We start from the raw sequence: 21,602 nt of genomic DNA, 5'->3' as shown, positions 1-21,602 counted from the left end.
TTTGCTGTTGTTAAATGCGGACCTCTATGACTCCAGTTCATCTGGAACTTTCTCTGTTTTTAGAATCTCTGAAGTTTTTTTCATGAATTCACTTGCAGTAACTGCAGGGAGAACATGACATTTCACTGGGGTGTACGGTATATGTTGGTATTGTGTTAATTGTGACATGTATGACATTGTCTAGCCTATGTTGTGTATCCAATATGCAATTAACCTTAGACAAGTCTTGCTAGCTTTACCTCTGGCCAATAAAATAATGAACAGATAGGAAATAAGCTCCCTTCTTACTGAAGGTCTTGATGACAGTTATTGCCTCAGTGGATACCGACACATCAGTGGGCTGAACGGAGATGTTGAATAAAACCATGTGGCTAATGAACTGCTTCTGTAGTTGGAAGAAGTCATCTCAAGATAAAATTATATGTGGCAATATTCCTAAACAGGGGCAGAGAGATTTCTCTTTTTACTAGGCCTGTAACGTTATCCCCACCAGTTGCATTTGTCATCCTCAAATCAGCAACCTGTTCCACCTGTAGAGACTGACCTCTAGTGGCAGATGCTGTGCACTACATTGCCTCAGTGCAGCATATCTGCATATAGTTTACCAGAAAAAGGAGCATCTGTATTTTTGACTGTAGTGAAAATCATACTTTTGGGATTTCTAAATACACCCATGTACTGTAGTACCTTGGTACTGCCCAAGCCTACTTCTGATATTCAGCCCTTTGTCTTGCTGGCATTAATGACCACAGTGCTGATCTGACACCAGCTAATCAGCTCTCTCAGTGCCCTCAAACCAAACAAGTGTTCAGCATGTTTGTTCAGCTCTGACTCAGTCCTGAATCTGTGGCTTTTTTTATTTGTTAATATGGAGAACAAGGACACTGGAGTGCACCTGAGTTTATTGTATCATGGTCAGGTCACAGGGCTGCTCCTCACTCCATGATTGGTCAGTCCTTTAAATAGAGGAATCTTTCTCAGTTTATTAGTTGTTATTATTTGACAGTTACTCAATCACTGGTTTCATTAAACACTGGAATTTTGTGGCTTGTAGTGAGCCGGTTTCTTAAACAGAGCCTATTACACATTCCTCATACCATGTTGCTCAAGTCCTGTGAAAGTTATGTAACCACTCTGGCGACAAAATCAAATGGCAGCGGGTGACTGAGAAAGATTTAATTTCTTCAAAAACATTCAGCAACTACTCAGACAGTCTGTATTTTGTCTGTCAGAAACCTAAACCCAAACCTTTCAGGCTTCACCTATATGAAGAGATGCAATAAGAGTGGCCACCTGCAGGCATGTGGAGAAGGTGCTTTGCTTCAGACAGGAGTGGCATTGTAGCAGAGTTAAAACACTGAGACAAACCCTTTAAAAATCAAAACCCCACACCCTCCTCATCCTTCCCCACACGGAAACAGTGAATAAATAACATGCTGGCATGTTCAGCTTTCTCTGACTGGCGGGATAAACACTCAGTTGACTGTTTAATGTGTTTCTGGTCTCTGTAAACGTCAGTTGCGCTCCCAGAGCGCCATATACACCTTGACCTTCTTCTCCATTCTGCTCACTCAGCCCCTCCAGCCACCTCCTCCTCCTCCTCCTCCTCCTCCTCCTCCTCCTCCTCCACCAACACTCCGGCTATCTCCTTCATTCCAACCCATGCCAAAGCTCAACTCTGCCCTGAGGCCAAATCCACCGCTCTTCACTGTCCAAATCCCTCTGCCATGCGAGTGAAATAACAGCAAGGCCCTGAAAATAGCACTGGAACTGCCCCTCTCTCTCTGTTTCCTCTACAATCTGCCTCCTTTCTCCTTCCCTCCCTACATCCATCATTCTCTATCTGTATTTTAGATATTGAATTCCCATTTCCCAGTGGCGGATCCTTCTATAGTTGACATAGCTGGCCACCTAGGTTGCCACCCAGAGCCATTTCCTCTGTTGTTTAATTATGATAATGTATCTCATTTTTAATGAGGTTTGTCTCAGTTATTGATGAATCTTTACAGGATCGAAGACGGATGGACAGTCTGAGCTTTTCATCGTAACTCTGACTGGTCACAGCATAACGCCACCCAGCCCAATAAATCCAGTGATGTCAGTGGCATGAGCTTAGCTGCTGGATCCCCATGTACGTTCCCCCTCTGCATATACTCCACACATCTCTCTTCTTGTTTATCCCTCCTTGCACTCCCTGCTCCCTCCCTCTCTCAGCATAAATCTCTCATTCACAAATAGAGGCCAAAAGAGGCTCAGCTGATGTGATGAGATTATTTTTTTTCTGATTACAAATCAACCTCAGCTTAGATAGATAGAGAAAAAAAAACAAAAACACAGCCGCTTCCCCTCCACCCCCTACTGTTACATCCTCTTCCCTCTCCTCCCCTCTCTGATCTGGTGCCGCCCCTCTTCCCCAATAGCTCCACCTTCTTTTGGACCTTGGTCCCTCCCCTCCACCACCACCCACTTCTCTCCCTCACATCTAAGGACGTGCTTCATTCACTCCAGCTGCACAGGTTGTAAAGGAAAGGGGGAAAGAGTGAGAGCAGGAGAAGTAGAGGAGAATATCAGCAACTGACTGGGTAGGGAAAGAAGACAGGAGGTGAAACAGAGAGATCAGCTGATTGTTTTACTAAGAGAGGAAGGGAGTCAGGGTGAGAAGGAGTGAGGCAGGAGAGAGGAGACAAGTCTTCAGGAGTGGGACTACCCAGCAGTGCCAGGTTCCTCCAGGGAGGTTATAGTGATCTTCGGCAGCAAACCCTCCTCTCCACTGGGAGTCAGACCCCCAGGATCCAGAGCCATGGAGCCCTCTGTGTCGACCGAGGTCGAGGGGGAGCCCAAGGAAAGGAAGAAGATCCAATTTGCTGTATCGCCCGAGGTCGAGGGGGAGCCCAAGGAGAGGAAGAAGATCCAATTCGCTGTGTCGACCGAGGTGGAGGGGGAGCCAAAGGAGAGGAAGAAGATCCAATTTGCTGTGCCGGCCTCTGTGCCCACCAACCTGGACCCTCGGCAAGTGGAGATGGTGAGCAGGCGGTGGACAGATGGGTGTTTGACCCAGGGAAAAATCTATTTTGTGTTTCTGAGGATTCTGCTTTAGCTTCTCTGACTTGTTTTTGTGTTTAAATTTGAAGTGTTTCACAGCTGAAATTCCTTCCATCCAGTTATTCAAAGGGAGCATTGTGTAGTGTAACTAAGTGCTGCACCAGTACCGGCCACATTTCTCCACTTTAGAACATCTTCACTCTGCATCACCTTTTTGCTCTGCTCTGTTTCATTTCTGACACGCAGGGCTGGGTTTGTTTGATCTGTCTGCCACATGTTTGAGAAATTATGATGACATTTCCCTCTCTGGTTCCTCATGAGATTAGTGCCTTGCTGTCTCATCTTGACCTCTTTACCAATGTGACATTGGCACGAATGTCATTATCTTGCATATGAAGCTCTTTTGTAACACAAAAAGCCCTTGACATTTTGTCACTCACATTGCTGCTACTGTTAATAATTACTTTTTTTTGGTCTTCAGCTGCTTGTCACCCACTCTGCATGTGAGAGACCTGTGTCATCAGAGGTTTTGCTAGTACAATCCTTCAATCATGCTTTGCAACAGAAACCTCGTATGACTGACTCAGCTTGGCCTGTATCACTCTGTGCAAGGTTCATTTCTGACAGGGCAACTCAGATCTTTCTTTTTTGGCTCCAATGTTAGTGGCTCTTATTTTAGAGCAGGGGAAAGTGGGCCAAAGTAAAAAACGTTTGGTACCGAGGTAGATCGAGGCCAATGGCTCATCCCTCCTGAGATCTCGAAGGAGAGATGGAGTGGGAAAGCAAGAGACATGTGCTACATGAAGGAAAGCAAAGAGAGAAGGACACACAACCTAATCTCTGGGTTCACCTGTCTGGGGTCAGCTCCCTCAGTAACTGTCCTTGTTTCACAAATTGCATTAAAGAGGCTTTTCATGAGCTAAAGTGGCCTGAAGCTGCATTACTGATCATCATATATTCTCATAACAAGTTTGTTTGTTTGTGAGAGAGTGTGATGATTGCACTCTCCCTACACTACCAGCTTTTAAATGATCTCATCTCATATTCTCATTCGAGACTCTAACGCTGAATTATAGACTAAATGTCTCGCCAAAATAGAAGTGTTTTGCAACGCTTCGCAAGACTTTCACATTTACACATAAAGACTCGCTCTCCTTCTCCTCCCTCTCTTATTCTCTCTATCTCTTGTGCCCTGTCATCACGCTCTGATCCCTATCATCTCTTCCAAGAAGCCACAGGATATCAATCTACCATATGTGAGCGACTCTGTCACATAAAAAAAATCTCTCACTTCCTTCTGTTTTGGGGAGGACCTTATTGCTCAATCACCTTATGGTCAAACAGTGATCAGCTATATTTAGTGCTCACTGGATGGCTCTCCTCCAGCAGGCCAGCCCTGGTCTTTACCTTCAGATAGGTTGTGTGTCAGCTTCTGTTCGGTACACCTGCTTATTCATACATCTCCAGTATGTTGTGTAGATGTTTCAGTAACATAAAGAAATATAAAGCCTTGGGTTGGTTGTTGATGATAGTCTATTTTGAGATTGTTTACAGGTGGATGAATGCTGATTGTTACAGCAAATGTGCTGAAGGGGGGTTTGGGAAACTGAAGGGCGTTCAAGAGAGGATGTGTGTATGTGTGCTTTAAAGCAGATAGCATCTACTCAGGGCTGTCTCCAGGGAGGTGTGGGTGGGCAGGAGTTACCGGTTAACGACACTCATTTCATTCCCTTCCCCTCCCACAGAAATTACTGTCGCCCACAAGTCCGTCTTTGCTAATGAGACCCAATGACTATACCATACTTACAAACTTATTATACAACCGGTAACTCCTTCCTGTTCCTTCCGATGGCATTTAAAACCCCAAAACCGCTATCGACTGAACCGCTGGGGCCTTGTTACTATGGAGACAGGCTGCACAACTACGTGGCCCAAAGCTCCCCCACAGTCTGCATCTAAAAGGTCAGCTTTAATGGACAGCTCTGTCTGTCTGATAGGTTGTTTACATTGGTGCTGTTACATGTTTGTAGATATGTATGTGTGAATGCTGTATGATGGGCTGGGTGTTGATGTGAGAGACGCTTCCATACCTCCTACACATTGTGGGAGAAAACATCAGCTATTTGTACATGCCTCAAAGGTGTAAGATATTCTCACTGGACATTATTTACATGTTTGTGGATGCTTATACAGAGGGAATATGTATTTATGTCTGCGTGGTCTAACATAAAAACACAAATAATGACAAAAAAACCCTTAAACCCTTCTTATTTATTTATTAGTTATGATTTGGCCATGTCTTGGTTTCATTTAAGCCCCTTTCCCACTGGACAAAAAACCCACTAACATCTGGCTTTTGTCTTCAGAGAGACAATCGGTATTCATTTCCGGGACAAATCACTCTGCAGTGGTCATGGGTTTTTATTTTCTCCAGCTCCAATCAGCAGTGATGGAAACATGGCACAGGGGTGGACATGCTAATTTTTGTCCCTTTTCCACAGTGGCTTTCCCAGAATTTTTTCACAGGGGTGGCCAGATTGGGCCACTGAAAATGTTGGGATTTTACACCAAATCAAAACTTTTCAATTTATGGAATTCTAGTATGCTGTTGAAGAATCTTAGCTTTAATTTAAAGGAGAACATTGATTGTATGGAACAGAACATTTACTGGTAAAGTTTAGGGGAGACTTGTGGGTACTTAGAGAACCCATTTTCATTCAGATATCTTGAGGTGAGAGTTCAAGGGACCTCTTTGAAAATGGCCATACCATTCGTTCCATCGCCAAGATTTTGCCCTAACTTTAAGCCCTGTTTCCACCAAACACTGTTGGTATGGTACCTTTGGAACCAAAAGTAACCCTTCAGACATGGTACCTAGATCCTAGGTCTGCTTAGCGTTTCCACCGCAAACAGTACCCTTTCATCTGGGCGGGGTTGTTGTCACTCACTGCTCCGTCCAACACTCACTGTACTTTATCAGTCTGCACCTCGTTTATCGTCCACAGAAGGAGGCTGCACGCCAACATTTTCATCACTAAATAGAACAGGCTGGAATGAGAGTATCTCTCGATGGGAGATTTAAAAATAGCAGGTTTGTGTATTTAGTCCTTCTCAGGCAAGCTCAGGGGTTAAGTGTTACCTGAGCCCACAGGGGCGACACTCCGCGACGCTTTGTCTTTTTTTCTCTGAGTGAGGATTGGGGACTGATGCAGTTCACATATTCCCGTTAGAATTAATATATTTTTTTAAACGCTTGAAGATCCACTTATTACTAAAAGTGTATGTCATCTAAGAGAGACAATAAAAACTAAAAAATGGTCCAAGTTGTTGTATTGAAATTTGAGGTGTGCTGATGGATTCACGTCGTCAACTCATACATTGCAGTTGGCGCAGTGAATAAAGATATTTTTTCTTAGTCTACAGCTGTTGCAAGAGCTAGCAAACATCCTTTCATTTTATAGTTACAGTTTAAAACTCTCCACGGTGTGAACAGTGGTTACATGAGCTTCAAAACCAGCCACAACTCAGCCCTGAGCAGAGTCCGCTATTGACCAATCAACAGACTGCAGTGTTCACAGCTCCACCTTTTAGTACCAGATCTGTGTGCTAGGTACCAAAAAAAAAAAAGGGGATGGTACGGAACGGTAACATTGGTACCATCCACAACTTTTCACAGTAGAAACGGAGTAAAAGGGTACCGAACTGAACTGAACCGAACTGTACTGCCTGGTGGAAACTATAGAATGTTATTTAGCCCCCTTTTCAACAAGTTATGGTGACATGGTTGGCACAAACATGAGACACAAGATACCTACCTTCTCTTAAACCTTAAAAACACCTCAAGGATAGTAATGTCAATTTCCTATTGTTTTTTTTTAACAGCAGCAATTGTATCAAGGTGGCCCCACTGCTTTTTTAGTGCCACCATCCATTAGTTGTGCGACTCTTTGTCATCTCAGCCAAAAAGTCCATCCATCTCAGTCCAAACAGCACTTAAACGTCATTCCAAATTAGTTGGCACTGAGTTTGAAAGAGAGACTGAATAAGTAACAAATATAAAAAAGAAGTAACCACTGTAACATTTTAACTGGCTTCTATGCTGTGAACTCTTCCCACATCAGTTACAGATTTTTTCTGAATTTTCTAAGAAAATTTAACCTGACCAGAATTTATCATTAACAAATTCATCATCATAATATTTTCTTTTTGTTTTCAAACACCGTCCCTGGCATCTCGCATGTGTCCTCCTATCTTCTTAAAAAACCTCCAGGAATCAAGGATTTTTTTTTAAGTTAATGATTTTTTTAGTAACCTTTGAGAGGTGATGAGCAAAGTTGTAGTTGTCCGCATTTTGCAACAACACGAACAAAGCACATGGCTGTGTTTACCGTCCCTCACCCCACTCCACACCCCCCCACACACACAGCAATCCTGCATGCTTCGCAAGTGATGTAGGGTAATGTGCACGATGGACAGAGATTAGGGTCATGGTGCAGACGTTGCATCCCCTGATTCCCTCCAAGTCTGCGTCCCTGTGGGCTCAACAAGCAGACATCTCTCTATGTTTCCCCTCTCTTAACTCAACCTGACCTGGTCAGCTCATGTTGATCCTTTGAATTGACAGGAAACTCACAATATGAAAGGGAATATCAAAGGGCAGCAAAGGGCATCGGTCCAAAGCCTTCCAATGAAAAACACTTCCACATTAATCTATATTAAACCTAAAGGGGTTATGGAGGGCATGATTTAGGTTCCCCCTACCCCACCCACTCTCCCCACCTCCCTCTAACCTTCCCCAGTCCAGTCTCTGGGATAAACGTCAAACAGTGACCTTTGATGCGGCACGTGTTTGTGGGTAAACATTAGCAGTCTGGGGGACTGTCAACATGCACTTCCAGAAAGAACATCTTGTTGGATTGCACAGAGCATGCTGGGACTGGGCAAGAGGGTGCAGTGATCTTTCCCTCTGATGTATGGAAACAAAATAGGGTCAAAATGATTGTGGCTGTGTATCACCGTATCTGAATGTGTGAAAACATTTTGTATGAATACATTCAAAATGGAAACCATTTGTGCAGATCTTTATCCATCTATACACAAAATGTCATGCACAGCTACAGATCTGCTAACAGATTTAATTTTCGAATCTGTTAGCAGATCTGTAGCTGTGCATGACATTTTGTGTATAGATGGATAAAGATTTGCACAAATGGTTTCCAGTGCGTGCATAAAGAAGATTTGCGCAAATGTTTGCTGTCACACAGGTTTGACGTTACGTTTAATCCATCTGTTTGTGCATGAAAAACGAGAACAAGTACTTTTGTCCCATGACGCTGCTGCAATTGATTCACACTAGGAACTTTTTTGTTCTCCTAGACCCCCAGACAGAGGTCCGGACTAAGCCCCAAATGTTCTCAAATCCTAGAAAAGCCCCTGCACACATCTGAACTGTGCAGGACTGTGTATGAGTGAGGACAGCAAACACTGAAAAGTCGAAAACAGGCAGTTCATTTCTCATATACTGACAAATATTATTGCTTCTTTATTAACTGGCCCCTTGCTTCCTATTATTTTTGCAAAAGTGGCCCCTGGGCAAACATGTTTTCACATATTCATATATGGTGATACACTGCTACAATACTCTGGACCCTGTTTTGTCTCCATAGCATGTGGACAGTGGGAATGTCACCATAGTGGTGTGACTCAGTTTGCCCATGACGCAATCTGTCGAATTCATGAAAATTAATTTTTGTGTTCCTTTCAAAGTTGCCTGCCCAAAGCAGTTTGTTTATGTTTGTAGTGGCAAAAAACTAATTGGGAAATAAATTATTTAAGATGAATTGCCTTTTTGGAAACCACAGATTGTAATTACAGTTTGGACACAATCAATGGACCTCTGTCCTCTGAAGGCTGTGTATGTGTTTGTTCCTCCCTGTTTCTGACAGTCCGGGCGTTTTGATTTGTTAATGACTCTGCAGAAACATTTTCATGCTCTGCTTCTGTCGACAGCAGTTAACACAAAGTTTTCTTTCATGTTCCTTTTCCACTTTGGTTTCGCAGTGTCGCACAAAAGCCGGTTTATTCCATGTAATGATTTATATTTTATTCTGAAAATCATGCTGTCTCAGCAATTACATTAAGTCAACAATCTATATTCTTCTGTCGGCTCCTGTGCGCATGGATGTGTTTAATGTGTAAACACTTACTAAAACATAAATACTGAGCGAGGGTAGAGCGATTTGCCGCCTGATGACACTGTACACACTGTGCTGAAAATGCGCCATAATGCCCACTGCACTGCAGGCATGCATGAGCACTGTCCTGAATCTGATAGAGGCCAGCAATGCTACAAACATGGCCCGCTTAGCCTTTCACGTTATGGTCAACAAATCCTCTGTTGTCAGTTGGTGTCATTATCCCACTCAGTCACTCACTTGTCGCTTCAGGGATCATCATTCATCAAACCAAGTCAGGCTGTAATCAGAACATGAGGAGATATACAACCCCCTAATGTGCTGCGTTCATCTCTAACTGGACATCCACGTATATCCTATCTACAGTATGATGATGCAGAGAAATCACAAGGCATTTGAAGCACCTTTTAATGCTAGCTATAGCAACAACAGCAGCAACCATATCTGTGATGAGGATTAGAAAGGCAACAGTGGCACAGCAGGGAGAGAAAAGGGGTGGGGGATAAGGGCTGGACAGGATCAGGAGCTGACTTGTCACCAAATGTCATCAGTATGTTCACTGCAACTGTGTCAGGATCTGGACCCTGAACTGCACCGCTGAGATGTCTGATTTTACTGTCAGTGTCAGGGGTCCCTTTTTCTCACCAAAAAAAGACACAGTATGGTCGGACTGATGCGGGCATATTGAGAGGAGCACTGAGGCGTGACTCAAAACAAATGGAATTGGTCTCGATCGCTGTTTCATCAACACAGAGAAGACATGGCATTATGTTATTGCTGCTGTGCCGGCTGTAATCTCTGATTTTCGTCATTGCGGTTGAGACATTTTTTTTTCATGTTTATCTGCCTGAAACTTAATGAGCTTACGCAGGGGCACGCTGGGTCATCTTCAATGTGTTTACAAAGGGGATGGCCCAAAGCAGGAACAAGGTCATGCACAAATATTACAGTAAAAAAAAGGGCACAAAACTAATGTTCAGACTCTATGCAATCAGGTGATAAATAAAGTTGTTCTTTGATGTTTTGAACTACTTTAACTTAATACTAAAGAATCTTGGTTACGGTGTTAAATGTGGAGTCAGTGATTCTAAAAAAAAAAGATTGATGGTATTTAAACTCAACATCCAAACAAATACACCCCTCCGGTAAGAGCTCCTACAGAAGATCTGATAATGTCTCTGATGTTACTGAAGTTTCATTGCAATCATGGTGTATCTCTGTTCCTCAGGGGTGAGGATGTGAAAGAGGGAAGGTAGCCGGCGTCTTGCTATGCGGGTGAGCACGTGCCCGCCTGCTCCCACAATGTGTGTGTTCCAGACTGCCAGCAGCAAAGTTTAAACTGCTTGCTCCTGTGAGATTTCCACTAGGATCCCAACCACAGTGCAGCAGTCTAATGCATCAGTTGGTCATAACCAAGCAACAACCTCTGTGGCTGTAAAACGAAGCCAATGCAGAGGTGCCAAAAACTGCAGTTCCTTGAATGGCCACTTGAGTCAATCCCCATAGACACGCATGTTAAAATGCAGCAGAAATACAGATGTTTAGAGCCTGGTACAGAAAATGGTTTTGGTCTCTATAGTTAATTTCCGAATTCAAGACAGCTATACAGGGAGTGAATTTTTATGTAACCAACGTGTTATGATTTGTCCAAATACAGTCACGTCTCATAATTTCTGGCTCCAAAAAACCAAGATGGCACTTCAAAACAGGAGTCCACAAACTGATGGGTGATGTCACAGTGGCTACATCCATTATTTTTATACAGTTTATGGTAATAACAAAATGGCATTCTCCTACTCTGAATTTAAACATAACACTTTGATTTGATTTTTGTAGATCATTTGACTAAATGATTGTCTTGTTTGGTTGTTTAGAGTCACCCTACCCTGTAGGTCCTATTTGTATTCTTGGCAAAGCCAATGACTGTGCTCAGGTTCAGTGTGGTCCACAGTCATGTAAGATGACCTGTGTATTGACAGCTAGCAGCCCTTGAGGAGATATTTACTGAATTTGACAAAGAGTGTAAAGGATAAAAATCGCTGACTGCACCTTTAAGTGATGTTGAAAGTCAACACTTATGTGGGTTTAAACATGCTTTTTGTCTCCAAGCAATGATCTGTAATCTGCATAGCAACCATCAGCAGTACCCTTTTTTTCATTAATCACCAGTGGGTACATATGACGTTGCAGATGAGTAACTATAGCTACTCTGTTCTTTGTTTGTCCCTGCCTGTTGACCTGTGGAACTGGTCTTTGGAGACTGCACAATGTGACAACACTAAATTTGAGTGTATGAACAAGAAGAGCTGAATTATCCTGGTGTTTGCACACTGTCAGCAGTACCGTCGTCTCTGTGAAAGCTTTGATTGGCACCTCCCCTTGTCGTCTCGCCCTGTGTGTTGCTCCAGCGTGTGCTGTGACCTGGCAGGTGGCTTCCTGTCACTCATCAGCCATTGGCACATTATCTCCATCGTGTTGTGATGGTAAAACTCTCTTCCAAAAGTCTCTGGAACAACAGGCCAAACAGCTACCAGCAGCTAATTACGTAAATGCTGGGGGGATACTGCGAGACAGAGAAGGAGAGAGGGGGGTGGTTGTCTGAGTGTGATATCATTCTGCCGGTGGGTGCAGCGTAATTACATTTCCTATTTTGGGGTCATTGGAGAGCCCCTCCAGATGCTGTCTCCAGCCCATCTGTTTATTCAGTTAGCCAGTGGTGGGGCCAAAGGTCACTGCAAAAGTGTTGCGTGAATGTTGAGAAGCAATGTGCAGCAGTCTCTCTGACTTATGGGAATTCTATGGTGCTGTTCATTTGAATAGGAATGAGCACACCGTGCACATCTGACAGACCTCGGACCTCACTGAGCTGCAGTCAGGGTTGTAATTTGCGTCCTTGACCCTCTTTGAAACAGCTGGAAACTTGACAAGCGGGTGTTACTCAGCGAAGCCTTGTTGAAGCTGCCTGGCAGCACTGTCTGTTAGTGACGACTGAGTATAGCCTGAATGTGTCTGACAGAGCTGTTTGTCACATGATACATCTGATTGCTGGCTTGTGGTTGTGTCTTTGTCACGCTTGTGGAAACAGTTTGTCTGCCAGCTCTGTCAGGAAGGAGCAGGGTGGGCTGATATTTAGGTGTAGGTCGAATCCTGACAACATCCAAGAGTGTGTCCAGTTCTTTGGGCAAAACACAAATCCTAAACAATCAAATTCCCAAATTCCAGTGTGAATATGCTCACAAACAAAGCAGCAAGCAGAGATGATTATATCAATGAACCATGCATCTTAAAGCTCAAAAACAGTTTGGGGTGTTGTCTTTTAGCCTCAAACAAAGTCTAAATAGATCCATTGCTATTCACAGTAAACCAGATAAGATACAGGCAGCAGCATCTTTATCTTTGTCATTTTCTCACAGATTGCGCTATTGGGCCACCTTCTTTGCACTGCCTTTGCATTTTTGCACAGAACCAAACAATGCAACATGCAACCCCTACTGTGTGACTTGAAAACTGGGGTCTCGGTTCACTTGCAAGTGAACCCTGGTGCAGTTCGCTAACAGTGGGAAATGCAAACGGACTATCCAGTGAACCAAAGACAGGAAGTGACATAGAGTGCAGTGCATTTTGGCTAGAAAAAAACCCAAAGCCAACAGCACGAACGTGGAGATGCAGAGGTAAAAAAAAGAAAACGTTGGAGAATGTCTTGTGGGCGGACGTAGACTAGTGAGGAGGTGCAGGCGCTTATTGATATATGGTCAGAGGACTATATATCGCAGTTGCTTGTGGTTACCCACAATGGATTTCCATTTTTGATCCTGGTCAGTTGATGAGCTGGGTTTTCTTCTTCCTCGTGCTTTTTTTCTTCCTGGTCAGTGGTCGTTTCGGGCAGTACCGCCCCCAAATGAGCAGCTGTTGTAACTGCATGATCTTGTCCAGGCAGTTCGGTCCGTTTTAAAAAGTGCAGTGTGAAAGTGAACCAAACCAAATGAAGGTGTCAAATTTTTCGGCATTCCCCACCCAATCAAACTGAGTCCCCCGGACTATCCTGATGTGAATGCGCCCTAAATCTCCTGGCAGTGGGTCGCACACATAACACATCGTCAAAATATCACAATAGCCATGTCCATGGTCCCATCACATTTGTAACTGAACTTTCAAAACATACCCAACAAACTTATCAGCAAAATGTATGTTTCCTTTTTCCAAACATGCACTTGCACTAGAAATGTGCAAACAGGAAACCCCCCACTCAGGTCATACTGAGGGGGATCATTTTTCACCTTATTGTGTTGTTGAACTCATTGCGAGATTGCACTTTGAGCACCACATGGGGCTCTGCCACCTCATTTTAAAAGGCTCACTGGGGGGGGCATGGCCCAGAGAAAAAGGCAGACATCACTGTTTAATTGAGTTGCTCTTCAGAGTTCAAACCGGCGAAAGATCACGACAACAGCAGAGACGGGGAATAAAACTGCAGCAGAGAACCTCTCACCCAGAGAGGGACGGCACTGAGACGATGGCCTCAAGAGGACTGAGTGGGAACTTTGTATTCAGTTGTTGGAGCCGGGGTTACAGACAGAGAAACTGGAGGTGAATGATGTTTGCGCTGCCCAGTGGAGTTAAATGCAAAGATATTAACGTTCACAAACCAAAAATATCAGCCATCATTACACTCAGAAACTCTGCCTGAAGGGGGAACAGGCTTTGACACAAGACCTACATTTCGTTGCACAAATGTTCTCCATATGCCTGCCCTTAGTTTTTGGCTGAACATTATGAGTATGTTCCAATCAGTGTACTGTATGCCATGCACATACACAAGTGCTTATTTCTGACTGATGCAGTGGCATGCGCCTGTGGGCAGATGCCATAACTGCAAATCAATCTTGTACAAATCCATATCTATCCAATCGGAGCAGCTGGGCCATGAGGGAGGGAGTCTGAAAAGCTTCGTATAGATCTGAGAGATGCTCCCGCCCCGATCAGAGAGTTGACACACCACTTAATAAGATGGCCTGTTGTATTGCAGTGCTATTGGACACGAGAGATGTGAGCTGACAGGGAAGGAGATCTGAGGTGTGTTCCTCTCTGTGCTGTCTTTGCGTCGAGGCCAGATCTACACAGCTGACTCCCCTCGAGATGCTTGACTGTTAGCGCTGGTGCGGGGCAGAGTTTTGGAGCCTCTCTGTCTCATCCCACAGAGCCCCCCGGGGACTCCTCCGATCTAGTTTACGCTGTCCTACTGCTGCTGCTTTTTATAGGCCCAGCCACAAGAGCACCAGCTTAGAGGACGGCCTATGGGGAGCAGACCCATATCAGCCGATCTGCTCCCAGGCTGCTGCGCAAGACTGTGCTGAGCCAACGCACACATACCTGTGCACACACACACGCATGTGCAAAGTCAACATTTACCAATGATTCATGTAACCCACACAGCACAGAGTAAGGTAGTGGAGTCCTATAGTTGAGTAATTCCTGGTTACTTAGCCTCCTTGTCCCCAATTACACCTGACAGACTTATAAAAATAAAACTCCTAGATGATGAGATTTTTATTAATATGGCACATCTAAAAACATTTCTCCAAATGGCTTCATGGTGGTTTAAAGAAATCAACACACCACTGTCAGTAGGAATATAAAATCCCTTAAATCAGTAATGGGATTACATCAAAAGACATACATAAAGGTATATTGTATGAAATTAAGTTTAGGCACACAGTCTGCCACGCCACAGTGAATCTAGAGCTTACTCTCTACCTCCTCTATCTGTCACACAATGCAGAGTCAGCACATTATTCCAATGCACTCATCAGCTTCAGATCAACTGATGCATCTCCTCTCTACGCTATGATCCATCAGCCAATGTTTTTATTGAGACCAAAGCTCTGTGTGAAACCCAGCGAGGTGCTGCTGCCTCTCGGGGAAGCCTGCAGGCGTACACCTGTGGAGCCGCCGAAAGGCCACGGCAGCAGCCTGCTTAGAGGCCCTCGGTGCAAGTCCACAGCAGCTCGACTGATCTTGGTACAAAAACAATGGCTGCCAGCAGAGGAGAGGGTTTGGGAGATTGGGGGCAGGGGGTTTAGAGAGGTAGAGGAGGGAGGGGGTGGAGGGATAAAGCGTAGCAGGAGTAATCTCACACGCTGTTCCCCAGTGTTGGCGTAAATGAGGAAGTCACATACATATTATGTAACCCGGGGAGAGTGGGGTTGGTTTTAATGCTGGAAAATTACTAGAGTCACTACGTGTGTTTATGTCATCTGGCATCTGCCAGTGTCATACAGTAGTATCCTCACTTTGTGTGTGTGAATGTGCATGATAGAAGGAAATAGACACCTGTTGTTCACTCGCTACAAATGCTTCTATGTCTGTTTACTCTGGTTTTATTGTCATTTTGTGACTTTACAACCTGTTTTACAATTTAGCTGGGAGGTGGACTGTTGTCTTTACACTGGTTCAGGAGGTCGTGTCTTGGCATTTCACAAAACCACCATGGCAATTATGTGATGACATTAGGAGGACAATTATCTGTTGCTGCACGCACACACACGCACACACACACTGGATACGAGCGCACGGTCAGGTAAATAGATCATCAGATTTACAGATTATGCTTCTCGGTGACCTCAATTATCCCACACAATCATTTTACCCTCCATTTCTCTCAACATCTCTATTTTTATCTCCATCTGAATATAAAAACTGGAGTTTTTAATGTTATTCTGCCAAACTCATCGTCAGAATAAATGTCTGGATAACCACAGATACATTACATTTGTACAGTATTATTGTAGTGGATACATTAAAACTTTGCATTTTTAAGCATTGTGGTTAGGTTTAGGTACAAAAACCATTTCGTGATGGTTACGAAAAGATCATGTTTTGGTTTAAAATACCCAGTTTTGGTGGCACAATCCTGGCTGGAAACGCAGCGATGTCTCAGTAAAAACATCGGGTCATTTGGTGGCTAAAAGGCCAATGGTAACACAGCAGTTACTCACTAAAAAGCAGCTGTTTTATTTGTTTGTTGGTCTGGAAAAGAGGTCTGCTATAGTCTGCTTTATAAAGAGTGATATGATACATATGAAACATATAAATGTAACACATTCCTGGTTTGCAGAAATGTACAATAACAACATTTTCCTCACAACTAGGCAGATTCTGCAAATATTTCTTCCACTCTCAGTTTAATAGATGGTGAAGCCTTTTATCAGGGGTCGTGAAACTTCAGGCAGTATGAAAAATGAAAAAAATCCCTTTGTTTCATTGTTTTTACCACAAAGACAGCAAAAATAGTAGATAAAAGCACAAGCCCTGGGGCATTGCTTTGAAAATGTGTACATAATGCCTACTGAGAAATGTTTTTGTCAGATGTTTATCAAAAGGCGAGAGTCCTGTGGATTTTTCCATGGCTGGATTTTTCATAAAAGATAGTAGTGACCTAGATTTAACCATCACTTTAACCAGACTAATCTAACATAATCATTCCTTATAAAACAGATGTAAAGATGAAGGAACAGGTTTGACAGCTACAGTATTTTGTACTTACTAGGCGAAACAAGGCATTTGTAGTAATATCAAATGAGAAAGTGATGTTGAAGTGAAAAATGTCCATCGCAGTTTCTCACAATCAAAGAGAAAGTTCTGACCAATAGTACAAATCCTATAGAGCTATTCAGTTTACAAAAGTACAAAGCTGAAAAAAGCTGGAAATATTCATTGAACTTGGAATTTTGGGGCCTTTTTGTTTAAAAAGAAATGCGAAGAAATTTTTGTTTTTCTCTCGTACCTCCATGGTTAACAAGGACACATGCATTTTAGCTAAAATCTTACTATACGAGCAAATCTTGTTGTAGTGAAAATGCATGTGTATGGGAAATACTAAGCATATGACTGGATTAATGAGACTTGGATTATACTGCAAGTGTGAGAGTTTGGCTTTTTTAGATTCTTTGTTCACAGTTCTTGATAAATTCAAGTAACATGGGGTGAGGAAATGACATACAAATGATCATTCTGTGGGTCAAGTATCCCTTATATGACTAAAACTTATGTTGACTTGTAAGACTGTGTTGGATAACTTAACCAGCAGAACCATTGGGCTGTCCTTTAGACCTACCTTACCATAACCTTACACACCTTACACATACAATGCCTTCATGGGGGGGCCATAGAGGACCGTTCCAGTGGTTTTCCCAGTTGAATGGCTTTAATGCCACAGGACTTGGGCATAGGCTTGGTCATGGCAGCATCTGGTGTCTGCTCTCTCTTGTGGGTCTGTGTGAGACACCTCAGGCTGCCCTCCAAGGCTGGTAGCAGGTGTCAGCCAGGCAGAGGCAGCAGGGTTCACAGCAGCATGGAGCCCCAGGCCTCCACACCTTGCCAGGGGGAGAGGTGGGGGAGACAGGAGGGGTCGAAGAAAGCCCAGTGGATGATCCCTGCCAGTAAAGAGAGAAAGATAGAGATCAGTTGAGGAAAGGAAAGGACAGACAATTCAGCAAACAAAGGGATAATAACATCAGTTATGACGCACTCTCGTGATGGAGAGGAGAGGGGGAGAGCGGTGAGCAAAATGTCGCTGTCGAGGAATGAAGGATGGATATGGAAGTAAACAGGATAGAGGAAGCAGAGGATCAAGTGAGATGGAAATGAGAGGAGAACGAGAGAAAGACAGATAGCGCGAGAGATACAGGGGAGACAGGACAGCTGGAAGTTGCGTGACAAGATTAAAATGTGTGTCTGGTGTCATAAATAAGGGTGAAATCTACGCTCGATTGCTCCGTGTTGTTGTGTTTGACAGCGGCAGCTTTCCACCACGCGGCCCAGCAAGCCTCTGCTTTGGCAACATGTTCCTCACTGCGATGACGCACACCTCTCTTAACAAGATGGAGGGTGACAGAACAGAAAACACATCTCTCCGTATGGAGCAGTTTGACGAAAATACAGCCAGGCTACTTAACTCTCTTCCTGTGATGTTATGTGGTGCCGTAAACAGCAGCGCCAGGGTTCATGTCATGGCCAAGGTTGGCTCGCTCCACAGAGGACACTTTTCAATACCTCGTTTGTCTGACCTGCCAAGTCCACTTAGCTGCACTGCTTTCACTCTCAGCACACGTTATTTTATCCAACGTTTTTCCAAAAGGTAGTTTTATATATGTCAGCTATTAATCTTGTAGAATTGCGGGAAAGTGAGTCAAAGTGCTCTCCATGTGAGTCTTTCTTTGTGAAGCAAAGGCCCCACACATTCTGCTCAGGGTGTTTTAGTATTGTTATTGAAGTGATTGGCAGCCCAAAAACTTACCTTCTGAGTATCAAACAGTCACCTCCTGTGTGCTTTAAAGGAGGCTTGTATAAAGTTTACATTTTGCTGCTTCACGGTGAACTACGGAAGCTGAGAAGGCCACGCTTGCAACCGTCCAATATCTTGTGATCATGAGTTTATTATTTCTTTATCTTGTGATAACACACCTCATTTTCTTGCGACGTGGTTTATTTATGTCGATTCTCGAGAGGACAAAAGGCAGATGTCGCGTGTGACAAGATCATTTTTCACAATAAATGACTTCTGTTTTCTTGAGCTCACGGGATAATTATGAAGCACTTGAAAAATAGTGTCTGGTTTATATGATCATACCTTATTTTAGCATTCAAGCTCACTGTCATGACTGTCAGGGGAGGATTCACAAGTGATCCATAACTCTGCTCATCTGACTGAAGTACAATCTAATGTGTTGATCATTAATAGGTGTGCTTCGATGTAACATTTTTAAGTTGCCTCAGATGTTACAGTTGTCAAGATGTCATATATGCATGCTGGCACGTCGCTTCTGATCTCTCATAAACATTACAAGCAATAAGAGAAAACAACCTTTTGTTTTCTTGTGATAATAGGTTGATTATCTCGTCACATCAAAATAACAAAGCTCGTTTTTTCTAAATCACAAAGTAATTAACTTGAGATAACGGGATTTAAAAAATAATTGCAAGCACAGCCGTTTTCAGCTTCTGTAGTGAACAAACAGAAGCTGTTCTAAAGGTCATGTGTGTAGGATTTAGTGGCATCTAGTGATGAGGTTACAGACCTGAAACTTCTCCCATGTGAAAGGCATGTAGGAGAGCTATGGTGACTCAAAAATGCTAAGGCCCTGTCTAGATTGGTATTTGGTTTTTCCATTCTGGGCTACTGTAAAACAACATGGCGACTCCATGAGAGAGAACCTACTCCCTATGTCAGCTTATTCAAAATAATTCTTATTTTCAGGTGATTATAAACTAATGAAAACATAGTTAGGCTATGAGTATTATATACCATTTCTGCCAATAGATGCCCTTGAATCCTACAGACTGGACCTTTAAACTTGAAATCTGTGTTTGTTGCAATAGATTTCAAAAGTGTTTGATGCTCATAAGATACATTTTTGGTGTAGTATGACTTTAAAAGGACTAACGTGAGTATCAACTGTATCAAAAGCAGTATCAAACTGTAAGAGTGAAGTCCAACAGGCAGGGCACAATATTGGCAGGCTGGAGGGGCACAGCCGGGCATTTGTTCCTATAAGGACAGAGAGTTCACTGTATACAGTGATTTCTACTAGAGGGGACCTGCAGACCTGCAGTCCGTCTGGCTGTCTGCTCTCAGACCGACAAAAGCCTGGCTTCAGCCTCCAGGGAACAGTGTGTGGTGTTGGAGAGGGAGGCGGAGAGGGAAGCTAAACAGTGGAGGGGAGGGGAATGTCTGGGCTAATTGCTGTGGCTCATTTAGTCTAAAAATCCTCTTTTCCATGGTCCCTCTGTTTGTGAGGGTGTATATGACTGTACAAGGTGCACTCAGGTGTTGTGTGAGGAGACCATTCAGTTCAAATAAATCCTGTATTAAAGCTTTAGCACTTCTTAAATGCTGGATAATTTGAAATTTGAGCAGCAGCAAGCATGAATTTAACCTCTGTTCCACACAACATACTGTTCACTGTATCTGTGGATGAAATCTGGAAGTTGCATAATGAGTCCTCCTCTGCTTTACTGACCGTGGCGTGTGCTCTGACCTGAGTGTTGAAACTTGTTGACCCTTCAGCACACTGGGCAGCTGCACTGATGAAGTCAGTGCGGCCCCAGCGTGCCCTTCACCAGCATGTCAACATTTTTCTCTTGATTGATAAGGCTTTGTGCTGAGCATTATTAATAATACAGTGATGGCAAGTTTAATTATTCATTTATTTATGGCTGCCCTTTATGTTTGTGTGTTTGTTTACAGATCCGGCGCAGGAGGCCCACACCCGCCACGCTGTTCAGAGTAGCCGACCAATCATCTCCTGATGATGATCAGTCCACCCATCAGGTAAAGGTGACGTCAAAACACTTTTCTATAATAAGTGTTGGTGCATTCTTATCCATCCTCCTCCAATTCACTTTCACCCTATCCCACGAACTAAAGAAATCACCCACCCTCATTTTGGAGTTTGCCAACATTACTCTGTGTTTCGCTAGTATCTGCTGTCTACCTCATAAATATCAGCCCCCGACTGGTATTTCCTTTGTAACATCATAACTTTTCCTCCGTTTTTTTTTTTCATCATCACAAACTCATGCTGTGTGTTCACCCATTGTTCAAACCCAAGAACTTTAAAATTCAAACATTTGAACATTGTAAATTCCCTGAGCTTTAAGGTTAATTCTTATGGAAGCCCATTTCCACCAATGTGAAGCAAAGAAAAAAGATTGTGCAAGTCATTATAATGAAAAACTTCCTCATAATAATAAATAACATATGTTGAAATAATCACTCAGTATCTAAGAATACTGCAAAACTTTCTCAGAATAATGACTTTATCATCTGCCATTGTTTTAAAATATTATGTTATTATTTTTGAAGGACTTATTCACTGTTATGAGATACTAAGTAATTACTTTGAGGAAGTTTCCAATCAGAAAGAATCACAGGATCTTTTTTTGTTATCACAGTAGAGGAAATGGGCTTCCATAAAGACTTCACCTTAGAGATAGCAGTTGACAAAAACTGAGGAAGGCCATGTGATGTGGCTGAAAGATTCATAAAAAATAAGTAAGTGAACCTTGTAATAAAACATTTTTTATCAAATTTTAAACTGTACTGAGGACCTAAAGTGTCGAAACATAAGATATGCATTTGATGAAATGCTCACTCCGACAAAAGCATCATCATAAGCGTCCTCTTACAAATATTGCATTGCACACCTGATAAATCAATCAATCAATTTTATTTATAAAGCCCAATATCACAAATCACAATTTGCCTCACAGGGCTTTACAGCATACGACATCCCTCTGTCCTTATGACCCTCACAGCGGATAAGGAAAAACTCCCCAAAAAAAACCCTTTAACGGGGAAAAAAACGG

The 21,602-nt window shown here is 43.1% G+C and overlaps 1 protein-coding gene across 2 annotated transcripts in view; it reads left to right on the top strand.

The window, feature by feature from the left end:
* The first annotated feature begins 2,481 nt into the window (after positions 1-2,481).
* The window catches only part of ppp1r1b (protein phosphatase 1, regulatory (inhibitor) subunit 1B), a 32,416-nt gene continuing 13,295 nt past the window's right edge, over positions 2,482-21,602 (top strand). The window contains exons 1-2 of one of the 2 annotated variants that reach the window (XM_050068903.1): positions 2,482-3,022; positions 20,482-20,565. In XM_050068903.1, the coding sequence (XP_049924860.1) occupies positions 2,801-3,022; positions 20,482-20,565 (306 nt within the window). In that variant the 5' untranslated portion in view covers positions 2,482-2,800. Of the gene's footprint in view, positions 3,023-20,481; positions 20,572-21,602 lie in introns of both variants that reach the window. The other variant, XM_050068902.1, reaches the window with a different exon arrangement.

Source organism: Epinephelus moara, chromosome 18 (genome assembly GCF_006386435.1).
Source record: "Epinephelus moara isolate mb chromosome 18, YSFRI_EMoa_1.0, whole genome shotgun sequence".
NCBI lineage: Eukaryota > Metazoa > Chordata > Actinopteri > Perciformes > Serranidae > Epinephelus > Epinephelus moara.
This window is presented reverse-complemented; position numbering and strand designations above follow the sequence as displayed.